General features: G+C 37.9%; 1 protein-coding gene across 2 annotated transcripts in view; it reads left to right on the forward strand.

Annotated features, from left to right (window-relative positions):
• Window positions 1–19,829, forward strand: part of ZBBX (zinc finger B-box domain containing) — a 112,919-nt gene extending 93,090 nt beyond the window's left edge. The window contains exons 16-19 of one of the 2 annotated variants that reach the window (XM_018053779.1): window positions 40–156; window positions 5,923–6,180; window positions 17,777–17,915; window positions 19,681–19,829. In XM_018053779.1, coding sequence (XP_017909268.1) covers window positions 40–156; window positions 5,923–6,180; window positions 17,777–17,915; window positions 19,681–19,807 — 641 coding nt within the window. In that variant the 3' untranslated portion in view covers window positions 19,808–19,829. The remainder of the gene's footprint in view (window positions 1–39; window positions 157–5,922; window positions 6,181–17,776; window positions 17,916–19,680) is intronic. The other variant, XM_018053781.1, reaches the window with a different exon arrangement.

The following is a 26,454-nucleotide window of genomic DNA, read 5'->3' on the forward strand; positions in this document are numbered from 1 at the left end:
TCTCCTCTTTTTCAACTTTATGTAATTTTACCATTTTAGGAGACAGAGAATGGATCCCAGACCATAGTGTAAGTGCATATGCTGATAACACAGTTGCCTTAGGTGTTCTGAAGTTTGCCCAGAAACCATCAGCAAGGAGAACACAGCAAAAGACTGGTAAGATTGACTGTAAGGCTGCCGTGCCATATTGTAGCTCAGTGTGTTTATTAGTTTATCTTTTAGTACTTTACTAGGCACCTGAAAATTCATTTTATCAGTTATTTAATTTAAACTTATTCATTTAAACTGTCCTGGACTTTTCTTCCAAAGCCAAAAACCAAGAATAGTCATTACTCCTCTCAAAAACATAAATTTTATAGTCTTAGCTATTTTCTGCCACAGTGTACTAGAGAATGATATTTTTAAAATGTAGCTCAGGATAAGGCATATATATTTTGAACAACCCTTATAAAATATACACTGTTTCATTACACTTTCAAGAAACAGTATATTTATATTAGATTTTGTTTCCTCCTCTACTTGATTCATATTATGAGCACACAAAGCCATGAGATTGCTGTTTGCTGCTGTGGTTAAGATGCTGCTGGTTTAAATCTGATGCTTAATGTGTTGGCCCTGAAATCTTGATTTCAGTTTATTAATTCTATTTTCTAGCCAAAATAATTTTGAGATTTTCTATACAATAACTTTTAACATATTCAATGCTCATTGCAGTATTTTTCTAGTAAGTGCATGCAGAGAATTTTGACATCATTAAAATCAGTAGTGTTACTGGTTATTATTGTTATCTGAAAGTACCTGATAAAGTAGGTTTGCTTTGTGCTGAATTTCATATGAAGTTGCAATTGATGACTAATGAATTAAGACAATTCAACACACACGGTGAGTATGACGACACTGTGCTGGGTCCTAGGGAAAAGAGTTGCCTGAGTCATGTTGCTTGATCTTGGGAGCTCATGATTCAGGAGAAACATTTGACAGAGGGGATTGTTTGACTTCATCTGAAGGCCAACTTCAAGCCAGAAATTTAATTACATATGATTTGTCCATATATGTAAGATTTATATTTCTCTCTTGCCTTAAATCCTATGATTAAAACAACTTGGCCAGCTTAGATTCTTTCCATATGCATTTATGTTGAGAAACTGTCAGATTTTAATAGTTTTTTTTTTTTAGTGGAAAATCCATTCATGTATGATAAATGTTTTTTGGCTCTATAATTACATATCTCATATCAAAGGCTGGGGCAGCTTTGAAAATTCTGGCTGCTTCCTTTTGAAGCAGTCAAAGGAACTTTTTAAAGTCACCATAGATTGATAAAAACAAATTATCATGTATGCCATGAGAATTTGTTACTAGGGCAAACCTTTATAAGAAGTAGCCAAATGCCTTGAAGTATCCATTTGCGGTGATCTGTTGAAATCAATAATTTGCTATAAGAAACATTAGAAGGAGCACCTACTTGAGGCATAGTGATATAAAATAAGCCACCTTCCCAGAAGCCTGAGAGCTTAGAGTCCAGTCAGAGGCTCTCAAGTGTCAGTGTCGCCTGGGAAACTGTTGTGGCATTCCTAGATCTCACCGTTAGAAATTTTGGGTCATTAAGCTGAGATAAGGTTCAGGGATTTGCATTTATCTTATCGATGATTCCACTTCATGCCAACGTATATAGTCCAAAAGTCATACTTTGAGAAAAGTGCTGTATAGATATGTTGACTATGTTGACTGACATAGTCAGTCGCTATGTCGCGTCTGACTCTTTGCCACCCCACGATCTGTAGCACGCCAGGCTCCCCTGTCCTTCACTATCTCCCAGAGTTTGCTCAAACTCATGTCCAACCATCTCATCCTCTGCTGCCCTTTTCTCCCCTTGCCTTCAATCCTTCCCAGCATCAGAGTCTTTTCCAGTGAGTCTGCTCTTTGCATTGGGTAGCCAAAGCAGTGGAGCTTCAGCTTCAGCATCAGTCCTTCCAATGAATATTCAGAACTGATTTCCTTTTAGGATTGACTGGTTGGATCTCCTTGCAGTCCAAGGGACTCTCTAGTCTTCTCCAGCACCAGAATTCAAAAGCATCAATTCTTTGACACTCAGCCTTCTTTTTGGTCCAACTCTCACACCTATACACGACGACTGGAAAAACCATAGTCTTGTAAATACATAAATTATACCATATGTAATAAAAGGTTTATAAAAAACATGAATAACATGCTTCTGGAAACTGATAGGTAGCTTATAATAGTGCATATGATCAGTTATAATAGAGGTAGATGCGTGTGCAGTTTTTTAGGAATGGAAGTGATAAAATAATTGCTTTGCCATTGAAACTTATCTGTATGCAAGATTTTAGATGGTAGGTGAGATTTCAGCCAAATCTTAAAGAATTGTTAAGACTTCCCAGTTAGAGGCAGAAGGAGATAACTACAGAGATAGTGACCTGAAATAAAAATAAAAATTTCCTGACTATGCCACAAGGTACAGAAATCTTATATTCTGAGTTGGTGCCAGTATATAAATGAATTACTCTTTCTGTAAGACAGGCTCCCCTGTCCTTCACTATCTCCCAGAGTTTGCTCAAACTCATTTCCAACCATCTCATCCTCTGTTGCCCTCTTCTCCTCTTGCCTTCAATCCTTCCCAGCATCAGAGTCTTTTCCAATGAGTCTGCTCTTCGCATTGAGTGGCCAAAGCATTGGAGCTTCAGCTTCAGCATCAGTCCTTCCAACGAATATTCAGAACTGATTTCCTTTAGGATTGACTGGTTGGATCTCCTTGCAGTCCAAGGGACTCTCTAGTCCTAAATTTGTGAATGTAAAAACATGATAGCTATGAAATACATGTGTGTTTTGCAGCAAGTCCATTGATTCTGCCCACCCACTGCCAAAACCTACTGTTCCCCCACCCCAGCTTCCTCTCTCTGTAATCTGAGGAAATTATAGGTTAACTCTGATCACAGTTATACTATAAATATAACAAAAGAAATTGTTCTTGGCATTAGTTCAAGAATAATATGCTATGATTACTAATAAGACCAGCAAAATATTGGGATGATAATGTAAAATAGTGGTTTGGGTTATATTAATGGGTATAAGAGTCTCAATAAAGATATAAAATATATTAATCACTCACTGAATAGACTTTAATACAATAGTAATTATTACTGTTCTAAATAAAACATTAGAATTAGATGAAATATAAGCAGAGTAACCTGCTTTTTGCAGAGTGTTTCAATAATAAATAACATTCTGACCAAAGGACTCAATATATTTTCCCCTGGATAAAGGTCACAAGACATATTTGTCTTATAATATTCTTGCTCCACTGTGTAAATTACTGAGAATTCATACATTAGAAAATGTATTTTCTAAGTGCTCCTGAAACATTTATGGAAATATTATTTACATTGCCAGTGATGGCGTAAGTTATTTCCGAAAGGTTACTTCCAAAAGATTATGTTTATAATCTACAAACTTGGTTTATAAAAAAGAAAAAAATACAGGATGATCCCTTTAGCCCTGGCATTTTTCATTTGTGCCTGTCTTAACCGTGTCTCTAATCTTAATCCTAACAGTAACATTAATAATCTTATACAGGAAACATTAAAGGGGATGACATATTCATCTAAATGAACAAAATAAATAAAACCAAGGACCAAACTGAAGCCTCTGTCTTTCTATGGCTTATGTGCATTAAATTACGCTTTGAGTATACGTCCAGTAAGAAAAATAGTCTCTTTCTTTGCTGTATGGTAAGCATGTCTGACCCACACCTGTGAACTTTTTTTTTTTCTCAGTTGGGATCAATTAACCACTAATACCGTGGCAGCCAGATGTTGTTATAAGAGTTCAGCAAATGTTCGTAATCTCCTGAATTTTCTGAAGGGCATATATATTATGTTAAAATTTTTCATCTGATATTTCTCTGTGTTGGCAGAAGTCCAATTCTTCTTAATAACATCTTTCATTTGTTTTATTTTAACAAGTTCTAAATTCTTTTAAATTGTGATTGAGATGTAGCACAGTAAGATAGAAGGTGTGGTTTTCTCCATAGATCTAGAAGTTTCTATTTTTATAGCTGAATTACTGTATTACCGTTTATAGCTGAATTATATACTCTCTGACCTGTACCTCTACCATTACTGTTGCTACTGCTGGTTCACTTATAAAAATGGCAGATTTGTTATTCTTGATGGCTTTAAATAAAATATTGATTCCTTACAGGTAAAATAATTCCAAATTCTAGTCATTAAAATAAATCTTAGGGATATTTACTTTTTAAAAAAAAAACATAGGCACATTTTTGTTAGTTTTTTTTCTTTAGAATTATCTCTGAGTGCAAGTAGATACAAAAAGGTTAGACTCGTAATTTATTTGCAATTTCATTCCAACAAAAATTGTTTTCAAACTTGATTTCTGAGACGTGCATTAAAATTGGTACCCTTTGGGACTTACCTTAGTCAGTTTTAATTGCTTAAATAATTACATGCTGCATTAAGATTCTTCTTAGGGTACTAGCTACCTTCAAAGTATATCTTAAAAAAAAAAAGACAAACTCAATAATCATTGACTGTTATATAACAATTGCCTGTAGCCACTCTTCTGAATTTTATATTTTTCTTTGAGTCAATAGAGTGGGCATAATGTTGTATGACATATATTCAGTCAAATAATAATTTTAATGATAATGGCCATAGCATTTCTTTAAAGAATCCAACATTTTATACAAAGGCAATTTGTATTAAGGTAATACAAGATTATCTTATAAATTATTTATACTTAATATACATGTGTTTATCTAAATCAAAACAATGATTCACTATATTAAAAATATACCTTTGCTATGAATATCTGAATTTGTGCCTTGAATATTCCCTTGGCCTTTATTAAAGAATCTTGTGAGCAATACCAAATGATATATATAGTTATCTTTTGTTAGTATAAATTTTGAAGGGATTTTTTTTTCTTACTATGTAAGAACCACACATATTGAAGAAACCAACTAAATCAACCTTTGAAATAGATCAAGACAAAATGGCGACTGCCCTGGTGGAACAAAGTACTAACCTGACTCAGATCTCTGTTTCTCGAATTTTTCCACTGAAGTGCCCTATAAAGCAGCTGAGAGTGAACTCATATTTAGGAAAATTAGAAATGTACTCTCAATTTTCTTTAAATCCTTTGTTTTTCCAAAAGGTTTTGCATATTGGTCTATTTTGTTTCCACATCTGCTTTAATAGATGAATGTATACACCATCAAATAAAATGGGATCATTAGGAAGTGGTACCATGTTTATCCTATGGGTTTCTTTCTCTTACAAGGCACAGTGCAATATTGTCCTAGAATTTACAAATCCCATGGACAGAGGAGCCTGGTAGGCTGCAGTCCATGGAGTCGCTAAGAGTCGGACACGACTGAACAACTTCACTTTCACTTTTCACTTTCATGCATTGGAGAAGGAAATGGCAACCCACTCCAGTGTTCTTGCCTGGAGAATCCCAGGGATGGCAGAGCCTGGTGGGCTGCCGTCTATGGGGTCGCACAGAGTCGGACACGACTGGAGCGACTCAGCAGCAGCAGCAGCACAATGGTTGGCCATGGAATACATGATAAGATTGTATGTTGAATTGTTCTGGAATTGACTGGGCTTACAGATTTTTGTTTTACTTAATATTGAAATTAGCTTGCCTTTCTCTGATTGTAGACAAAATTCAGGAAGAATAATCCAAAGTGTTCTTTATAACACAAAGAAGATAATTTAGGATTCACAAATGGAAGTAAAGCAAAATACATGATAATCTAAAGTTCATTTTCTCATAAATTCTGTTGCATGAATTTAACTGAGTTCAGGAGGCTAGTATTCTGTATCTTTTAAAGTATTCATTCAGAATTTTAAAAATGGTTGGTTAATTTATTATTTATTTTAGGCCAGATATCACAGAGACCTTCAACAGCAAATTTACCACTTTCCAACTCTGTGAAAAGAAATTCCAGCTGGTTTTCTTCTTCTCATCCCCGGTCAAGAAGTGCAGTTGCTCAATCACTCTCTAAAGCTGCTTCTGAAATTTCAGAAATTGAATATGTTGATGATACTGACCATGATGAGCCTTTCTTAGATGACACTGATGATCAGCAGACCTTAGACAGTTTGGAAAAAGAATTAAATGAGCTGAGAAATCTTGCAGGTAATGCTATTTTTTTTTCACTAGAAACAATATTAACTTTGCCTTCTGCCCGATTCTCCATGTCATGCTCCAAGCAAACAAACTTTTCCCTTTTTCTCTTTAAACCATCAGCCTTTGTGTTTGTTTTCTTGACTATCTTCTGATGTCACCCTGAAAATGTTATAGAACTTGTGTGTGCCCAGCCATATCAGAGATTATCCCCTTAGCTCATATAATTCACAGTTAAGTGGTCTTAAGGTCCTTCATGTGGACAGAAAAAAAATTTTTTTTCTCCTTCCTACAAGCTCACTGAGTGACTAATCTCTTATAAGAGCCACTGCCCAATATTGTTGGAGATGAGCTATTCCATCTGATCTTTTGAAGCAGTATTTCTCAAGTTTCAATGTGTACATAAATCCCCTAGGGGTGTTGTTATAATTCAGGTGTATGTCTGGGGTGGGATGCAAGATTTTGCATTTTTATTAAGACTTCCCAATTTTGAGCCTTTTATTTTCATTCATTTCTAGAAGTTTTGATTGTGGCATTCTTGTCTGTTTTATCTTTAGAGTCCATTGGCAAGTTAGATTAATTTAGCAATTTTTTTCCTCTGCATTTAGTAGGCATTTCTCCACTGTCTTCTGTCCCTGGATAATGTGCTAGTTAGTACTTTGGCACAATTTCTCCATTTAACTTTTGTTTGGTTGAATTTAATTGTCAATTTTTTTCCCACTGGTAGAGCTTGTGGTAGCTCTATTACCTGAATCCTGTCATGTTGGAGAATGCCTGCTACCTTTGTATTTGAATGGCAAATTGAGTGTGAGTATTCTCCTTGTGTCTGGGCTTCCCAGGTGGCTCAGTGGTAAAGAATCTACCTACCAATCAAGAAACATGGGTTTGATCTTAGGCTCAGGAAGAGCCTTTGGAGAAGGAAATGGCAACCCATTCCAGTTTCTTGCCTGGGAAATCCCAAGGACAGAGGAGCCTGACAGGCTATAGTCCATGGGGTCACAAAAGAGTTGGACATGATTTAGCGATTAAACAACAACAAAATCTCCCTGGGTCATTTTTCTCTTAAACCTTGTACGCGCTGATTCATCCTTTCCTGGATCTGAATTCTGCTGTGAAGTAGTTTGAGGTTTCTCATTTTTACTTCACTCTCTTTTGCATGTGACATGCTTCTTTCTTGATTGGATGTTTGGAGAACTTTTTTTCTTAATATTTGAAATTCAGTCATTGGACCAGGATTGTATTTCAGTATCAGTAATTCAGTATTTCTTAAAGCACAGAAGTTCCTCTTTGTTTTCAGAGAAATTTTCTTTTGTTATATATTTGAATTGCTATTCTGTTCCATTTGGCTTTTTGCTGCTAAGAAACCTGTTTTATGTCGGATCTCTTTACAGTGTTTACTTATGTTTCTTCAACTGTTTTAAGCTGTTTTTATTTTGCTTTTTATTTACTGTGATTATCTCAAAATTGTCTCTTATATCAGCATTTCAATTTACAGCTGGTTATAGTCCATTCTTTATGGATTGACCCAATAAATTAGCTCTTTACAGGCATTCTTTTTTTTGGTAATTTTTACTTTGATGTAATTTAAACTTAGAGAATTGCAAGAATGCAAGAATAATACAAGTAACTTCCATATACACTTCACCCATTTCATGATCTGTTTGTCTTACCTCATTTGCACATGTGTACACACACACACACACACACACACACACAAATACGACTTTTTTTCTGAACCATTTGAGAGAATGTTCCAAGAATCATGACCCTTTTCCAAAAATATATTTTAGTGTATTTCCTACAAGCAACAGCTTTTTCTTGTGTAACCATAGTACAGTGATCAAAATCAAGAAATTAAACATTAATACATTGTAATTCTCTAACCTTCAGTACATATCGAATTTTTTAAAATTGTCTCAGTGATGTTCATTATAGCATGTTTTTTTCTGGTGCAAGGTCCAATCCAGGAACAAGTTTGCTTTTCCTTTTTGATGTCTGATATGTTGCTGTTTGATCTTTTAAATTAGTTTTATTCTTTTTAAAAATGTCATTCTTATTACTTATTCTGTAACCAAAGGACTTATGAGGGAATTTTCTTAGGGTCTTGATCTGTTATCTACCAGGTTGCTCTATCACTTAATTTTTGTGTGCAGCGAATTCTTGGATTCCAGTTTGTTTGCTGTCCTTTCCTTGTGTCTTACTTGTTCACATGTGTTGTGAGTGGCTTTGCTTGCATCTTCTGTCTTTTCTGATATAGTGAGACTGCATTCTCCCTAAAGTCTCCTCTCTCCTCGCTGCTTGAGCTAGATGTGTCAGTCTTCTCTATGGAGCTTCTGTTTGTGAGTTGGCTATTGACTCTGTTCTGTATCCTGCTGGCTCAAAGGCACAGGGAGAATACGTGAAAGACTGAGGAGTTCAGCTTCCTTTATTGGAGGATCTGGGCTCTCTTGTCTTTTTCTGGATTTTATTGAACGCCAGTCTTCATTGGACCTGATTTCAAGTGGGTTTTGTCTCTGTTAGGACACCTGTGGGTATGTGATTTTCTTGCCTCCACTAAGATATTATGGTGGATGTTTAGGGCTTAAAAATATTTTCAACATTTTCTCCTTGCTTCCCCCTTCCCCACTGTTTTTCGCAATTTCTTATGGTACTGGTAAGACTTGTGAGCACTTTAGATGAACTCTCCTTTTCCTGTTACAAGTTTGTGTGCACATTGAGTGGGAGGGAGAAAGGACGTGGACAGCATAGGCCCCCAGCTGTACCTTAATGAATCTTCTGTTTATTCCTTTGGTTGTCCCTTGTCAAGGTTTATTATGTGAATTTGTATCTCTTCCTTTGGTTCCACTTATGATTTTATTTTATTTTTAATTTTTCTCCCTTTCCTATTCATTTCATTAGGGATTGGGGAAGAAGAAATTGTGATTCATCTTTACTTCTCATTCACTTCCCTAACTCAGCTTTACTAAAAATCAAACATAAATATGCTTAGAGGTAATTCTCATGTTAAAAGTCATTTCTAGGGACTTCCCTGGAGGTTCCGTGGTTCAGACTTTGCCTTCCAGTGCAGAGGGTAGAGAGTCAATCCTGGTTGGGGAGCTAAGATCCCACATGCCTAGTGGCCAAAAAAACAAAACAAAACCAGAAACGATATTGTAACGAATTTAATGCTGCTGCAACTGCTGCTAAATCACTTCAGTCCTGTCTGACTCTGTGTGACCCCATGGACGGCAGCCCACCAGGTTCCCCCGTCCCTGGAATTCTCCAGGCAACAACAATGGAGTGTGTTGCCATTTCCTTCTCCAGTGCATGAAAGTGAAAAGTGAAAGTGAATTCGCTCAGTCATGTCCGACTCTTTGCAACCCCATGGACTGCAGCCCACCAGGCTGCTCCTTCCAATGGGATTTTCCAGGCAAGAGTACTGGAGTGGGGTGCCATTGCCTTCTCTGAATGAATTTAATAAAGGCTTTTAAAAAAGGGTCACATAAAAATACCTTTAAAAAATTTATTCTAAAATGAAGCATATCAGATCTGAACTAGATCAAAAGGATAGTAATACAATTTTTAATCAGAAGATGAAGGTTGTCTTATTTGGTAAATTGATCAATTTCATTATTTACAAAAAAATACTTTACGATCAGTAGTTTTGGGTTGTTTGTCTCTAACCTCTCAGCTTTTTTATTTCGTTTATCAGGTTTGTTCTTATGCACTTCACCTTTCCCCTGTCACTCATTTCTCATACACCCAAACCAATATTTTCACCAGAATACATAATTTTTCATACATTAAAAGCAAGTACACACTACATAGACTGTGAACTACCAGAGCTTTTTGATGGGTCAAGAGCAGAATGTAATCACTTACACACAGTCCACCGAGGAATGGCTCTCTTTCTATTTGGGAAGATTGGCCTTGGATGAATGCACAGCTTTGCAGACATTCACCTGGAGCTGAGGAAAGAAGAGGACTGCACATCAGCTAAATTTTACCAACAGTCAGGGAGGTGACAGCTGCGGTGGTGCAATCAGGCTTTATTCTAGAAAATTCATTGATTCTGCACAGACTTTTATATTCTGTTCAGCATCAATGAGTAGAAAAATTCCACTCACATGTCACTACTCATGGTGAGTTCTGAAACAACTCTCAATGAAGCCTGGTCTCACACAGATACAGCTACACAACTGTACTCATACAAATGTAAATGGGTGTACATTCCCATGAAAGCTGCCTTTTTTGTAAGCAACAAACCTTATGATTTATTTTATGTCAGCTCTAGGATACCTCCACTTCCTCCAAGTTCTAGGAAAAGAGCCCTGCCAAAGAGTCTGGAGAAGAGAAGACAGGAAATAATTACATTGAGTAGTATTTCTCCTTTGACTCCAATTGCTGAAGCTGACAATAGAGTCATTTCAGAAAGAGATGGGGCCACTGGGAGCTGAAGATATGTGTGTGTATGTGTGTGTGTGTGTGTGTGTGTGTGTGTGCAGGCTGAATCAGGAAACAAGGAGTAGCAAAGCAGGGTGGTTGAGAGCCAGGCTCTAGGGCCAGGGGTTTGGTTCTGAAACGTGGAGCTATGAATTCCCAGCTTTGTGACAACAGACAAATTATTATACTTTCTTAAAACTCAGCAGTGCCACAGGACTGGAAAAGGTCAGTTTTCATTCCCATTCCAAAGAAAGGCAATGCAAAAGAATGCTCAAACTACTGCACAATTGCACTCATCTCACATGCTAATAAAGTAATGCTCAAAATTCTCCAAGCCAGACTTCAGCAATACGTGAACCATGAACTCCCTGATGTTCAAGCTGGTGTTAGAAAAGGTAGAAGAACCAGATATCAAATTGCCAACATCCGCTGGATCATGGAAAAAGCAAGAGAGTTCCAGAAAAATATCTGTTTCTGCTTTATTGACTATGCCAAAGCCTTTGACTGTGTGGATCCCAATAAACTGTGGAAAATTCTGAAAGAGATGGGAATACCAGACCACCTGACCTGCCTCTTGAGAAATCTATATGCAGGTCAGAAAGCAAGAGTTAGAACTGGACATCGAACAACAGACTGGTTCCAAATAGGAAAAGGAGTACATCAAGGCTGTCTATTGTCACCCTGCTTATTTAACTTATATGCAGATTACATCATTAGAAACGCTGGACTGGAAGAAACACAAGCTGGAATGAAGATTGCCAGGAGAAATATCAATAACCTCTGATATGCAGATGACACCACTCTTATGGCAGAAAGTGAAGAGGAGCTAAAAAGCCTCTTGATGAAAGTGAAAGAGGACAGTGAAAAGTTGGCTTAAAGCTCAACATTCAGAAAACGAAGATCATGGCATCTGGTCCCATCACTTCATGGGAAATAGATGGGGTATCAGTAGAAACAGTGTCAGACTTTATTTTTCTGGGCTCCAAAATCACTGCAGATGGTGACTGCAGCCATGAAATTAAAAGACACTTACTCCTTGGAAGAAAAGTTATGACCAACCTAGATAGTATATTCAAAAGCAGAGACATTACTTTGCCGACTGTCCACCTAGTCAAGGCTATGGTTTTTCCAGTGGTCATGTATGGATGTGAGAGTTGGACTGTGAAGAAGGCTGAGCACTGAAGAATTGATGCTTTTGAAGTGTGGTGTTGGAGAAGACTCTTGAGAGTCCCTTGGACTGCAAGGAGATCCAACCAGTCCATTCTGAAGGCAATCAGCCCTGGGATTTCTTTGGAAGGAATGATGCTAAAGCTGAAACTCCAGTACTTTGGCCACCTCATGCGAAGAGTTGACTCATTGGAAAAGACTCTGATGCTGGGAGGGATTGGAGGCAGGAGGAGAAGGGGACAACCCAGGATGAGATGGCTGGATGGCATCACGGACTCGATGGACGTGAGTCTGAGTGAACTCTGGGAGTTGGTGATGGACAGGGAGGCCTGGCATGCTGCGATTCATGGGGTCACTAAGAGTTGGACACAACTGAGCGAATGAACTGAACTGAACTGAATCTCTCTCTGTATCAGTTTCCATGTATGAAAGATGAGTATGCGAATAGGCCTTATCATAAATTGTTCAGTGATTGGAGTATATATTAAATAGTATATTTATAAAAATTTTGTACTTACACACACACATGCACTTTAACATTGAAGTGCTTAGCACACAGTCTGTCCTGAAAACACTGTTAAATTATATAAGAAACCAATGGGCAGTGCTTTGGACATACAGTAAGCTAAGGTGCTCTTGGCAAGTCCAACTTTTAGTCAAAAACATATAAAATCTGTTTCTATTCTAGAACCATGTTTTCTTCTGGGCCACTTTGAGAATTATAGTTAGCTCTAGTTCATAGTATAATTATTCCTCCACAAGTACCTTTGTAAATAACACTAAATTCTACTTATGCCTTAGTATTTCAGTTATGTTCGACCCTTTGTGACCCTTTGGACTGTGTGTGCTAGGCTCCTCTGTCCATGGTATTCTCCAGGCAAGAACACTGGAGTGGTTGTCATTTCCTCTTCCAGGGGACCTTCCAGACCCAGGTATCAAACCCGTGTCTCCTGTGTCTTCTGCATTGCAAGTGGATTCTTTACCACTGAGCCATTACCAAGGCTTTTTTTTTTTTTTTAATCAGTTTTTAGATATTGCTATAGCCTGAATGGAGAAGGCAATGGCAACCCACTCCAGTATTCTTGCCTGGAGAATCCCAGGGATGGAGGAGCCTGGTGGGCTACAGTCCATGGTGTTGTGAAGAGTCAGACACAACTGAGCAACCTCACTTTCACTTTTCATTTTCATGCAGTGGAGAAGGAAATGGCAACCCACTCCAGTATTCTTGCCTGGAGAATCCCAGGGATGGAGGAGCCTGGTGGGCTGCCGTCTGTGGGGTTGCACAGTGTCGGACACGACTGAAGCGACTTAGCAGCAGCAGCATAGCCTGAATAACTTGGAAATATCAGAAGATTTGCATTATGAGAAAATATCAGTAATCAAATACAGTAAAGCATTCACTTCTTCAGTGCTTATAAATTATTGTTTGGGGCTTTCTCTGGTGGTTCAGTGGCTAAGACTATGTTCCCAGTGCAGGGGGCACAGCTTCAGTCCTTGCTCAGGGAACTGAAATCCCACATGCCACACGATGTGGCCAAAAAGAAAAGCCTCATTTGTTTTAAACTCATTCTGACTTGTTTGAGTGTTTGTGGTCTTTAAATTCCTTTGGCAGTCCTATGCTTGTACAAGTCTGCAGGTACTCAGCTGACTAATTAAAGACAGAGAACTTTTTCTTAAATAAGAAGGAATAAAAATCTGCCTGATACTAGTACAAACTACAGTATGAAGTAAAATAGTGAGGCAGTGGTTTCCCGAGTAATTAGAAGGTTGACCATCAGCTAAGATATTAAACTGTAAAATGGCTAGTCAGAATTATAGTCAGTTAATTAACTAGATAACCCTTATAAAGACAGTCAGGTGAAACTGAATTAGAATGGCAATTTTTTTTTGCTTTAGAGTATCTTGGAATTTTAGGGAAAAAAATTGAGTGACACATAAAAGTGAAAGTCAACATATTAAAAACATTCTGATGTAGGAATATGAAGCCATTCAATGAGTCATAATAATCACTGTTTGTTCTTATATGAACTGTTGCTCCATTTAATCTTCATAGCTATCCTGCTGGTAGATGGGTGAGGAAGTGGTACTTTTGGTCTCCCCTGTGTGGCTACAGTAACTGAGAATCTGGATGGTGCCGTGACTGCCTCCCCTGGGTGCCCAGAGGCACCCATGCACAAACCCAGGCAGGTCTGCCCCACGTTCCTTTGTCTGACCACCAGACCTGTGTGCCACTTAAATAATTTGAGATCCTTCCTTCAGATCACTATTGTGATCACTTGAGAGGCAGAAGGTGTTGGGCAGAGTGAAGGCAAAGGAAAGAAGGGTTGAAGGATAAATGAGGCAAGACAGTGGAGGAGGGGAAACAGGCTGGTGGGTTGGGTGTGGGCTCACAGGTTACAGGGGGAGGGTCCTGATGGTCATGTCTCCTGAATATTGGGATGTCTTATGTATGCATATCTAGTCCTTTAGAAGTGGTGCTTGTTTTTGTTGTTGGTGGTGAATTATTTACTGGGAAATTGTCTGTATGCTTTGTTTCTGTTCCTTGAAAGGGGTTAACCTGTCATTTGGCCCTTCCTTTCCTCTTTACTCCATTTCTTTATTCATGTGTGTTTATTTCCCTATAGAATAAAGTTTTATGTATCTGTTTTAAGCAACCCGAGTTTTAGAAATACACTGTGGAACTTTGTATACAGTCAATTTTCCCTCTTTGCCATTCTTTATTATTGCATTTAAGAGATTCTTCAGTGATCAGAGAACATACACATATCCCATTTATTCCAGGGATAGGAAAGACTGAACTTCAATTCACTCTCAACAATCAGCTGATTTGACAGTTATAAAGTAAAATCTCCAATGGAAATATCAATACAATCTTCCCTGGTCCCAAAATCAGAACACTTGGGTTTTTGTATGGTTGACCTTTTAGGTTTTAACACTAACCTGCAGTAGAGTTTTTGTTAAAGTTTTATTTTTTTCTGCCTTGAAAGTCAAGTGATGTCACCTCTGCTCCTGTTAACCGAAATTAAATAACTGCTCCTATTAATTCTGAAATAAAATTTTGAGACTGAATAATTATACAAAAATAGTCCCATTCTGTTTGTATAATTTGAATTAGCTTTGTATTCATTCAGTTAGGACTTGAAAGACTAACAGAGACTTGAAAGACTAACCTCTACTGGTGGGATTCCTTAGATCTAAGCATCACCATTGGGTTAGCCCTGTGGTTCTACCAGTTACAAATCCTGAGCTGACTACTTTCCCACGGGTAACATTCTCTTTCATGGGGTATGTAAAGGGACCTTGTATACCTGTTTTGATTCACTTTGTGGGTCGGGGGTGGGGGGGGGGGAAACACCTCCTTGTGGAGAAGATAATAGCCTAATGCTAAATAATTAGATTCTGGAACATAGTGATTTATGAATGTGGTGAGCTGAAAGAGCTTAGGTTGAGTTCCAGTTCTTCTACTTGTAGTTGTGTGAACATTTATCGGTCCCTAGTGGGCCGTCAATTTCCTAATCTCCAATAAGTGGGATGGGACAAAAATTTTCCCTAAGGAACCTTTTGTTTTTCTCAGAAGTAATCTTATAGAGAATTTCCAAACATAAACAAGACCAGTGAAAGCTGTCTTGCTTGCTTTGGGGTGGTGGGAGCAGAAGCCTCAACCCTCAGCCTGCTGGATTTCTCCACATATTGTCATTGTGAATGCTCTGGATTTCTAAGGACACTTACAGTTATAAATGTATTAATATCTACCTTCAGTTCAGTCGCTCAGTCATGTCCGACTCTTTGTGACCCCATGGACTGCAGCATGCCAGGCCTCCTTGTCCATCACCAACTCCCAGAGTTTACTCAAACTCATGTCCATTGGGTTGGTGACGCCATCCAACCATCTCATCCTCTGTCATCCCCTTCTCCTCCTGCCTTCAATCTTTCCCAGCATCAGGGTCTTTTCAAATGAGTTAGTTCTTCACATCAGGTCGCCAAAGTATTGAAGTTTCAGCTTCATCATCAGTCCTTCCAGTGAATATTCAGGACTGATTTCCTTTAGAGTTGACTGGTTGGCTCTCCTTGGAGTCCAAGGGACTCTCAAGAGTCTTCTCTAACACCACAGTTCAAAAGCAACAATTCTTCGGTGCTCAGCTTTCTTTATAGTCCAACTCTCACATCCATACATGACTACTGAAAAAACCATAGCTTTGACTAGATGGACCATTGTTAGCAAAGTAATGTCTTTGCTTTTTAATATGCTGTCTAGGTTGTCATAACTTTTCTTCCAAGGAGTAAGCATCTTTTTATTTCATGGCTGCAGTCACGTGATTTTGGAGCCCAAGAAAATAAAGTCTGTCACTGTTCCCACTGTTTCCCTATCTATTTGCCATGAGGTGATGGGACCAGATGCCATGATCTTAGTTATCTTGCAGGAGGGATATTCTATTTTTTTTTAATTTAAATTTTATTTTTTTACTTTGAAATACTGTATTGGTTTTGCCACACAAGGAGGGATATTCTAAGTTCATTTTTGTAGGGGAATCTCTGCTTGCTCGCAAAGTTAATACTAACCACCCCCAATTATCTTCAGTCAGGGTTTAATACATGCAGGCTGGTGTTTGGTCCTTCTGATCCTGTCACTTTCATTAAAGTGAAGGGAGGAATGCATGAATGAAGGGAGGATTGCTTCGATCGTGTCTGACTCTTTGAGACCCTGTGGACCGTAGCCGGCCAGGCTCTTCTGTCCAAAGTTTTCTCCAGGCAAGAGTACTGGAGTGGGTTGTCATGCACTCCTCTAGGAGATCTTCCCCACCCTGGGACTGAACTCCCCTCTCTTACATCTCCTGCATTGGCAGGCGGGTTCTTTCCCACTCCCACCACCTGAGTAACCCCAGGAATAACAGCCAGTACTTTTAACAGTTTTAAAAGTCATCATAGCATAACCTCTTGTAGAAGTTAGATGGCTCTGACAACATTATGTCTAATGTAATAATCATATTTACTTCTATACTTGATATTTTGGTAGTTCATGTAAGGAAGGTATTGCTTACACATTTGCTTATTGAACTTGCACTATTTGTCCTTACTCAAGCTGAATTAGGAGAAGGCAATGGCAACCCACTCCAGTACTCTTGCCTGAAAAAAACCCATGGTTGGAGGAGCCTGGTAGGCTGCGGTCTATGGGGTTGCTAAGAGTTGGACACGACTGAGCATCTTCACTTTCACTTTTCACTTTCATGCATCGGAGAAGGAAATGGCAACCTACTCCAGTTTTCTTGCCTGGAGAATCCTAGGGACGGAGGAGACTGGTGGGCTGCCGACTATGGGGTCATATAAATTTGGACACTACTGAAGCGACTTAGCAGCAGCAACAGAAGGCTGAATCACAGGCCAACTTCAGGAAAAAGAAGATTTAAGGCTGTTCCCCTTTCACATACACATGGTTATTATCTACCCAAATAAAGCAAGGCAGTCTAAAAGAAAGAGTAGCTTTTCCAAAACTAACCTTTGCCTCAGACTGTGTGGGGGCAAACCTTTTATTTCTTAGAAGACAAAAAGATATAATAAAGTGTTTAACATTCAGGCAAGTTGAGAAGTTGCACAATATCGTAAGTTTAAAAAAGATTGCTTGTATTTCCTTGGAACTTTGTAAATTTTCAGAGCATTTGTCACTTAAGTATAGTGTATGTTAAAAATCAATGTGGCTAGACAAAATAAGTCAGACTGCTGTTTAGTTGCTAAGTCGTGTCCAACTCCTTTGAGACCACATGTACTGTAGCCTACCAGGCTCCTCTGTCCATGGAATTTTCCAGGCAAGAATACTAGAGTGTGTTGTCATTTCCTACTCCAGGGAGTGAACCCCAGTCTCTTGCGTCTCCTGCATTGCAGGCAGATTCTTTACCACTGAGCCACCTGGGAAGCCCCTATCCTTGTACTGCTTGAAGTTTACTGAGTAAACTTTCAGTGCCATATGCTCTGTATTTGTTTCTTGAATTTATGTGTTGACAATGCATGAAATAAAATATTTCAGATCCTTCAGAAAAACTTTACAGCCTAACCTCAGAAGAGTTACCAGCCTTCAACAACCATTTGCTGAATATAAGTCAGACTACCCTAGATTTCCTTAAGACCTCATGTGCGAGGGGTCTCTGTGGATTTCAGGAACAGAGGTAAGTTAAATATGCTGCTTATATGTACAAAGAGTGCATTGTAAACATTTTTGACAACCCCCAACTAGTTACCTTTACTACACAGATATTGTCCTCATATGTGTACTTATATGGCTATTCTTTATAAAATGTTTAAGTGCTTTGCTAACCAAATATCAGAATTTAGTGAAAGGCTTATGAAGTTGTTGCTTTAATGTGAAGAGATAATTCTCTGCTGCACAATGTGTGTCAGGAGAATGAAAAGACATTTGGAATTTAATAATCCTTCAGTATTTCTTCTTATATTGAAAAACACTTGCCTTACTTGTCTTCATTAACTTACTGAATTTCAATACTTTGCATTCATAGACTCTTACTCAACGTGAATAAAGTTTTTAGAATAGAATATTGAGAAGTCTCCTTTTTGAAATCAAGTCTAGATTGTTAATGATGTCATTTTAATCTGTATGACTTCATTCTTCCCTTACACAGGATAAGAGCATTTAGAAATGGTGATCAGTTTATAAGGAACATTGATAAAACTAATAAATCTTCAGAAAAGTAGTCTATCATGTCAAGGTGTTATGGTCTCCTAGAATTCCCTGCAAAAGGAAGAGTGATTCTTCTAAACAGATGGAAAAAAAAGTAAAATAAAATCCCCTTGAATTGTAAATTCCTTTGATTTGTTGAAGTCTAATATTGTAGTAAAAAGGAATCAAGAGTTCATATTCTGTCTTTCTGAAGGAGAAAATCATTTATCTGTGGTCCAAGGATTTTTCCATTTCTAATACCACTTACATTTTTTTAAAAAGGGATCAGTATAAAGTTGCTGTTATTTTCCCTAAAAATAAACCAAAGTTACTAAACCAACTTCATAAAAAAGACATTTAGGACTAAATATAAAGGGATTATATTAATAGAATAAAGCATAATTCTTTAAAATTAAAAATTTCATGAAAAAGTTATTACCTTGTCCTTCTTTTCTCTATTTAGACCAGTGAAAGGTTGTTTTTTTTTTTGTTTGTTTGTTTTTAATCACATTTAAGATCGAAACTGGACCACTGACAAGACTTTACGAAATGCTGGTTTAGCTTGTTTGGGGCATAAAATCCAAAGAAGAGTTCTATCCATCACAGAGTGAAATATTTTATATTATTTAGTAGTGTACATGGGCTGAAATTTTTAATAACTTGGACGAAAATATTTGAACTATGAGGACTCCTCTCTGTGCCCCCATACTACTTCTTACCCCAAGCCCCACACAGCAACACACTAGGGTTTCCATGAGTTCCTTTTCACCGTAAGATGCAACAAAGTAAAAGAACTACATAGTTGCTGTCATTAATTTTGGCTTTGGCATATCTAGACTGGCTATCCACATGGTCCTAATTTACTGTATACAAAGGAAGTGATTAATCTGGCAGCTTATTCACTGGGATTCTGTTAAACAACCAAGGTAATGATGAATGTTCTTAACGAGAACCTGGAGGCTCTGCAAGTTTCTGAAGTACCTTCTGAGGTATCATCAATGAAAGATGCAACCAGAGACCATGAAATCTCTCCTTGGTTCCACTGTGGCTTTATCTCTTGAGAGAGGGAGAATGATGAGAATCACAGAGGCTTGGTTTATTGGGCACATTGGGAGTTATGGTCTCAGTCTGAAACAGCCCCCCTCATGTCTGCCTGCCTCCAATTACTTCAGTGTGTGTAATATTGATCAGAAGATAAATGGAGAGTTGAAACCTGGTTCTGTATATTGTGTATTGACCTTTTAATGTATTTCCAGCTCTTCTGAAAAGGATACTGGAATCCAGTCTTTGCTGACAGTTTCTGAAAGCAGTACGGACGAGGAGGAGGAAGATTTTTTTGACAAGCAACATGTCATTACACTCCCATGGTCAAAGAGTACCTAGTGATCATTCATTACTTTTTCCATTTTGTACCCAGAGTAAAGCAAACCTGAAAAAAATTATCAAGTGATTACCTGTCCGGGTGATAGGGATTTTTGATTATTGTCTCTGATATTTCAAGGTTTACAGACTAATAAAAATTAGTGAAATTATAAGTTTAAGGACTTTTTCTTCCAGATTGCAGATTATGTTAGTAACATTCAATGAAATTTAAAAAATAAGTTGTAACTGTGTCTCTAAGACCTTATCAGAAGGTAGTACTGTTGCAGGAAGGTAGTACTGTTGCAGGAAGGGGGACCCCTTCCAGGGCCTGAAACTGGGCTCTTGTCTAACACTTGGAAATGAATTGTCTGAGGAGACACATGTGTTGACAAAGCAAGAGATTTTTTTGGGAAAGGGCACCCAGGTGGAGAACAGTAGGGTAAGGGAACCCAGGAGAACTGCTCTGCCATGCGGCTTGCAGTCTTGGATTTTTTGGTGATGGGATTAGTTTCCGGGTGATCTTTGGTCAATCATTCTAATTCAGAGTCTTTCCTGGTGGTGCACGCATGGCTCAGCCAAGATGAATACTAGTGAGAGGGATTCTGGGAAGTGGACGGACACGTGATGTCTCCTTTTGACCTTTCCCAAACTCTTGCAGTTGTTGGTGGCTTATTAGTTCCGTATTCCTTATCAGGATCTCCTGTCATAAAACAACTCATGCAAATGGTTATTATGGTGCCCGGCCAGGGTGGGTGGTTTCAATCAGTGTGCTTCCCCTAACAGTACATGATTATCTTTTCAAAATTAATTTATTTTTATTGAAGTATAGTTGATAAACAATATTATATAAGTTAGTACATGCTTATCTTTAAAGTAATATTTAATTGTTAAGTTATATTTTAAATAATTATATCACCAATGTACATTTGATGGCCTAGTTATACTTGACAGTGTCACTGAGACTGGAATCCATTTTTTACTTTGATGAGTTTTTTTCTTCTTGTTGGTGTTTTTGACATTTACAGGTGTTTTGGTAGCATCAAAAGTTGCTCCTAGAAGAGAAAAAGAGGACCTGAAATAAAATGAACATGATACTTGCCATTCTCTGTTATGGTAAAACAGTGGAAAGATCCCTTAATTATCTAATTTTGGGAGGGCCAGTGTGATGGTTCATTTTGTGTAGCAACTTGGCCAGGCTAAAGTACTCAGATATTGGTCACACTTTATTTTAGATCTTTCTATAAATGTGTTTTTCAGGTGAGATTAACATTTAAATCAACAGACTTTGAGTAAAGCAGATTACTGTCCATAGTAGACTGAGGCCCTCTAAGGAAGAGAGAATTCTGTCTTCAGACTGCCTTCAGGTGAAGCCACCCTTCCCTGGTCCCAAGCCTAGCTGTCCGCCCTGTAGATTTTGAATTTGGTAGCCATCACAACTGGTTCTGTTCCTATGGAGAAGTACAAACTGTGTTTCCCTGACTAGTACAAACACAGTCAGTATGGAGGATTGTTGTGATAGGTTAAAAAAAAACAAACCCTAACTACATTTCAAAGTGTTTTGCTAGTCCTGAGTGCTAGTGGACCCTGGGGTTGGTTTGTATTCAAGGTTTCACATAATTTTATAATGAAAGAGCTTCAGCAGGGACAGAAGATGAAAGGAGGATAGTTTTATGGATGTTACTTTGCAAAGTCTTTGGACAGTTTCTCCTTGTTGACTTACCAGAGAAACATCCCTACAGGTTGGCATAACCATTATGTCATCACCACAGCATAGTCATATCTCAGGATTCAAACTCTTTTTAATCTGGATAGTATTATAAGATTCTAAATTCTGAGATTCTGGGTAGACCCCATATAGACTGATGGTTGCCTAGTATAAATCTATCTTTGATACTTTTTTCATGGCATAATAAATTGTACTGGCATTCGTACACACCATCTACTTACAGGGTAGAAAAGGACGATACAGAGACCTGTCAGCATTTCTATGTCTTTTAGCATACAAATGCCATTTATAAAAAGTGATTTACATAAGTGAACACGAAGTCATCAGGAAAGCCAATTATGCTATCAGAATGTAGTTTTTCAAAAGAAATAACTTTAAGAATGTGAGTGCTCAGTATTGTTATTGTTCTGTCAGCACTTCTTCCACCACAATCCCAAAGAGAGACAACAGAGTCACCCTTGAATCTTTATCATTTGTGTCAAAAGCCCTTGTGGTGTCTTACCCTGAGGCTGAATTTGAGTATCTGTAGTTAAAATGGGGATTTCCTCTTCACCTGTTCAGATAGGAAGAGCTGCTATTTTTCTTTTCAGTGTGTCTGCTCAGGTTTAACGTTTCTTGGCTTTTCTTCTCCTCCTTTGCTCTAAGACATCTTCCTTTCCCTTTTGATGAAAAAAAATTGTTTCTCTGGGTGCAATTTGTAAAACTCTACTTTTTTTTTTTCTCAGATGAAATGGTAAGAGATGTTATCCTATTCTCATTAGGAAAGTAGGCCCACTACTCTTCCTTCTGTGTATTCAATCATGGCTTGAATCTTTTTTATTAACAAGCTCAGAAGGAGATTTTATAATATTCTATTACTTTTTATAATGTAAGAATTTTGAAGTAAAAATTAAGATGATAATTAGTTGTCATTGGTGTGTTTCTGGCCAGAATTTGAAATAAGGAATGAACCACTGACTTTGTCATTTGACTTCTAATATTACATTGAAATTAAACATGAGGGTCCTCTGGGGCAGAGCAGACCCCCTTCTGCCTTTATTTGCTTCTCATAACCACACATTTAGAAAAGTTCCTAATTCATTCATCATTAGTCTAATGAGGAAATAAAAAACTAAATAAGATTAGAAACTGCCTGAAGCAACTTCAGTGTGTTCTCTCATCTTGGAGATCAAGCTTAAAATCATTGTTAACGGCATGAGCCTAGCTCTCACTGTGGAATTGAGAGAGTTACAGACATTCTAGAAGAATCACAACCATATCCCCAATTCTAGAGTTAGTACAGTGTGCCTCTAGAAACTCCTGGACAAGTGATAACATGATTTTACATGCATATTGGGATTTAGCAATTTATATATTCAGACTTGCCTTTGGTGTACAGCCAGGGTAAATCTTGTAATTTTACAATTCTGGCCATACACATGATGGAAACAAAATTAAATTATAGTTGATAATTTAATATGTCTTTTGATACCCGTTGAAGTCATCCATATTTGTTGCACTCGGAATGTATCACACAACGCAGGCCAGTCCACGCTTAAGACCACTTCATTCTGTGTTTTATACAGGAGGGGCAAGAAAATTTTTTCTTGAACAGATGACATACACAATGGCTCCATCTCTATAATAAGGCACTGAAATATTTTAAATAATGCCTTGATTCAGAAAAACCAGTTCTCTTTGTCTCTATGATTCAGTTGTTGGAAAGATCTTGAGCAATGCTTATCTCATCTTGACCTTGGCCACAAGCCTTTTTCTCATCTCCAATGTCTGAAAATGTACCTTCTCAAGAGACTCTTAACTTCTATCTAAATTAATTCCCATTATTCATTTTATTCCTTCTCGTAGTGTCCTACTTTTTCCTCTGTAACAGTGATAATTTTTAATTTATCTGTGTGTTTTTTTAATGTATATGTCTCAACTAGATGATACAGTTCAACAGAGCATGGAGTTTACCTGTTTTGTTCACCACTCTAAGTTTAGCCCGTATCTTATGCCTGGCTGAGACTGAGTGGTCATTAGTAATGAATGGATGAATGAAAGAAAAAATGTGCAGGATCCAGTTGATAAGCTGCCTCAATCCCTAACTTTTCCCAAGGAAAGACAGCATAGTATATATAGTGGGAGAAACACAGCTTATCAGGTTACACTGTTTACTAGATGGCAGATCACTTAGTTGAATGTTCCTTTCTGAATTGGAGGAAAAGATACTCACCGGCTTGACTTAGCTCAAAAGATGGTGTGAGTATAAAATGTATTGAGTGCAGAAACCCTTTGGGAACTAGAAAGTGCTGTGCCATGCTAATTGTCGTGATTTCTCATGTGTTTACCCTATGTCCATTGACTATACAGACAAATTAACGGGTGGGTTAATTAGTGAATTTAGGGCCAAGTTTGACATAAATGACCTATAAAAATCACTCAGTCTCAAAAATGAAGACTGCATGAGTGAGTCGGACAATTAGATTGAATATTGTATAAAGCTGGCATTAATGTTGAAATCTAAATATCTAAATTAATTTAATTACAAATATTTCTGAAACATTATTCTCTGTGTTTATAGATTTCTTCTATCATGTGTAAATTCAGAGTTTTTAAATATTAAAATTGCACTGATACTTTATAAACACTGTGCATCATACTTCCAGAAAGGAGAAATTTTGAAAACATGCTATTTATACCTCCCCAAATCTGTTTTTATAGAGCATTCTGTTTCATCATAATTTTCATCACTGGTTATTTATTACTAGCCACATTTGCATGAAAACAATCTTTATTTCCTCACAGTTCATCTGTGCCTGTAGTTTATCCCCCACCTAAGTCATAATTCTTTGTTAGTGACACCCTGATTGTTTGCTGGGTAAATGATTATGATGTTGCAAACAGGATTATGGCTTTAGCTGGGGAATAACCAGCAGGCATAGACGAACTTTAAGGAAATAAAGATCCTCCTCTTTTAATGCAAATGTCTTTCATAGTTAAGGAAAAGGAGAGAATGTTCTTAATGTTCTCCATGAGGTGACAGTTATGTTTAAAATGAAAAGATTTAATTGATTGATGGGATTATCTTCTGTTTCTTTTTTTCTTTTCAGATACATATACAGTACAATAACATTTATGAAAATGTAGGTATGAAAGGGCTCTTTTTACACCCTTATTTCTGCCAGAAGGAAGCAATAGGTGAATTGTTTTCTATTCAGAAACAAATACACATTATTCTACATACAAATGCTTAGCAAACTTTCTAGGAGGGAAATGTATTTCATCCCTATTTATAATTACCATGAAATTAAAAGACGCTTACTCCTTGGAAGTAAAGTTATGACCAACCTAGATAGCATATTCAAAAGCAAATACTTTGCCGACTAAGGTCCATCTAGTCAAGGCTATGGTTTTTCCTGTGGTCATGTATGGATGTGAGAGTTGGACTGTGAAGAAGGCTGAGCACCGAAGAATTGATGGTTTTGAACTGCGGTATTGGAGAAGACTCTTGAGGGTACCTTGGACTGCAAGGAGATCCAACCAGTCCATTCTGAAGGAGATCAACCCTGGGATTTCTTTGGAAGGAATGATGCTAAAGCTGAAACTCCAGTACTTTGGCCACCTCATACGAAGAGTTGACTCACTGGAAAAGACTCTGATGCTGGGAGGAATTGGGGGCAGGAGGAGAAGGGGACGGCAAACGATGAGATGGCTGGATGGCATCACGGACTGGATGGACGCGAGTTTGAGTGAACTCCGAAGAGATTGGTGATGGACAGGGAGGCCTGGGATGCTGCGATTCATGGGGTCACAAAGAGTCGGACACGACTGAATGACTGAACTGAACTGAACTGAACCGAACCGAACCTTATATATTCTAAATAACTCGGAAAGAGATGTTTTAAGGTAAGTTTTGATATAATTTCACATTATTTAGGTAATTGTCATACTTTTATTGGATAAGGTTTTGTCTTTGTTTATTCAAAAGACCAGAGTTCTTTGACAGCTTCTGTACTTCTATACTAAATCAAATCCCTTATGATTTTACGTGGAAGTGAGAAATAGATTTAAGGGACTAGATCCGATAGATTAGAGTGCCTGATGAACTATGGATGGAGGTTCGTGACATTGTACAGGAGACAGGGATCAAGACTATCCCCATGGAAAAGAAATGCAAAAAAGCAAAATGGCTGTCTGGGGAGGCCTTACAAATAGTTGTGAAAAGAAGAGAAGCGAAAAGCAAAGGAGAAAAGGAAAGATATAAGCATCTGAATGCAGAATTCCAAAGAATAGCAAGAAGAGATAAGAAAGCCTTCCTCAGTGATCAATGCAAAGAAATAGAGGAAAACAACAGAATGGGAAAGACTAGAGATTTCTTCAAGAAAATTAGAGATACCACGGGAACATTTCATGCAAAGATGGGCTCGATAAAGGACAGAAATGGTATGGACCTAACAGAAGCAGAAGATATTAAGAAGAGGTGGCAAGAATACACAGAAGAACTGTTCAAAAAAGATCTTCATGACCAAGGTAATCACAATGGTGTTATCATTCACCTAAAGCCAGAGATCCTGGAATGTGAAGTCAAGTGGGCCTTAGAAAGCATCACTATGAACAAAGCTAGTGGAGGTGATGGCATTCTAGTGGAGTTATTTCAAATCCTGAAAGATGATGCTGTCAAAGTTCTGCACTCAATATGCCAGCAAATTTGGAAAATTCAGCAGTGGCCACAGGACTGGAAAAGGTCAGTTTTCATTCCAATCCCAAAGAAAGGCAATGCCAAAGAATGCTCACACTATCGCAGAATTGCACTCATCTCACACGCTAGTAAAGTAATGTTCAAAATTCTCCAAGCCAGGCTTCAGCAATAGGTGAACTGTGAACTTCCAGATGTTCAAGCTGGTTTTAGAAAAGGCAGAGGAACCAGAGATCAAATTGCTAACATCCGCTGGATCATGGAAAA

The sequence above is a fragment of the Capra hircus genome, chromosome 1, assembly GCF_001704415.2.
Source record: "Capra hircus breed San Clemente chromosome 1, ASM170441v1, whole genome shotgun sequence".
Taxonomy (NCBI): Eukaryota; Metazoa; Chordata; class Mammalia; order Artiodactyla; family Bovidae; genus Capra; species Capra hircus.